Below are 813 nucleotides of genomic sequence, written 5' to 3'. Positions count from 1 at the left end.
ATGTCTACTAATAAGAAAATGTTTAAAGAGAACATTTCCTTCTCTCCCCTCTCTTGCTCTCAATCCTCATCATTTAATGCTAATACATCTGTCCTCAAACCACCACACATTTACAACCAAACAGCTATAAATTCACAAACATACATCTCAAATTTAGTAAAACAATAAGAAAAAGTATATTCAAGGAAATACTTTATTTAAAGCATATGTATGTATTCAAAGAATGGAAAAGAATACAGGCAGATCACATTTTACAAGACATTATGATGACAATAAAGAGATTTGCTGCAAATATCATGAAGTCAAATTAAAGAAGAGGAATTGGGCAGGCATGTTGTGTTTCATGTATTATTCCTCCAAGAGTTTATATTGAGTTTGGAATATGTGAAGTGAAGAAAGACTGGAGTGAGCAGCTGCTGAATCTCCTCAGTAGAAGCCACAGGACCAGTACCTTCTGCAGCACAGCGGGCGGCAGCAGCTATATCCATAGCCACCATAGCCACCATAGCCACAGCCATAGCCACATCCTAGGCCTCCATAGCCATATCCCAGGCCTCCATAGCCACAGCCCAGGCCTCCATAGTATCCTCCATAGTAGCACATGTTGTCAGGAGTGTCAGGAGTTGTCTGAGAAAGACAAGCAGTAGGTTCCTTGAGTTTGTGTGTCACCATCTGTCATGGGCCTTTTATATACCTGGGTTGTTGTTGGGAGAAACCACAGGTATTGTAGTGTCACACACCTCTGTGATGGGCTTTAGAAAACACCACAAGTACTGAGTTATGGGACAGACAATGCTGCATAGCTGAGATACT

The 813-nt window shown here is 41.0% G+C and overlaps 1 protein-coding gene across 1 annotated transcript; it reads right to left on the bottom strand.

The window, feature by feature from the left end:
* Window positions 1-426: 426 nt before the first annotated feature.
* LOC116086572 (keratin-associated protein 20-2-like) lies at window positions 427-603 on the bottom strand. The gene has a single exon (XM_031364779.1). It carries the CDS (start codon window positions 601-603, stop codon window positions 427-429), a length of 177 nt encoding a protein of 58 aa, XP_031220639.1.
* Between the last annotated feature and the right edge of the window lie 210 nt (window positions 604-813).

The sequence above is a fragment of the Mastomys coucha genome, unplaced genomic scaffold (assembly GCF_008632895.1).
Source record: "Mastomys coucha isolate ucsf_1 unplaced genomic scaffold, UCSF_Mcou_1 pScaffold12, whole genome shotgun sequence".
Taxonomy (NCBI): Eukaryota; Metazoa; Chordata; class Mammalia; order Rodentia; family Muridae; genus Mastomys; species Mastomys coucha.
This window is presented reverse-complemented; position numbering and strand designations above follow the sequence as displayed.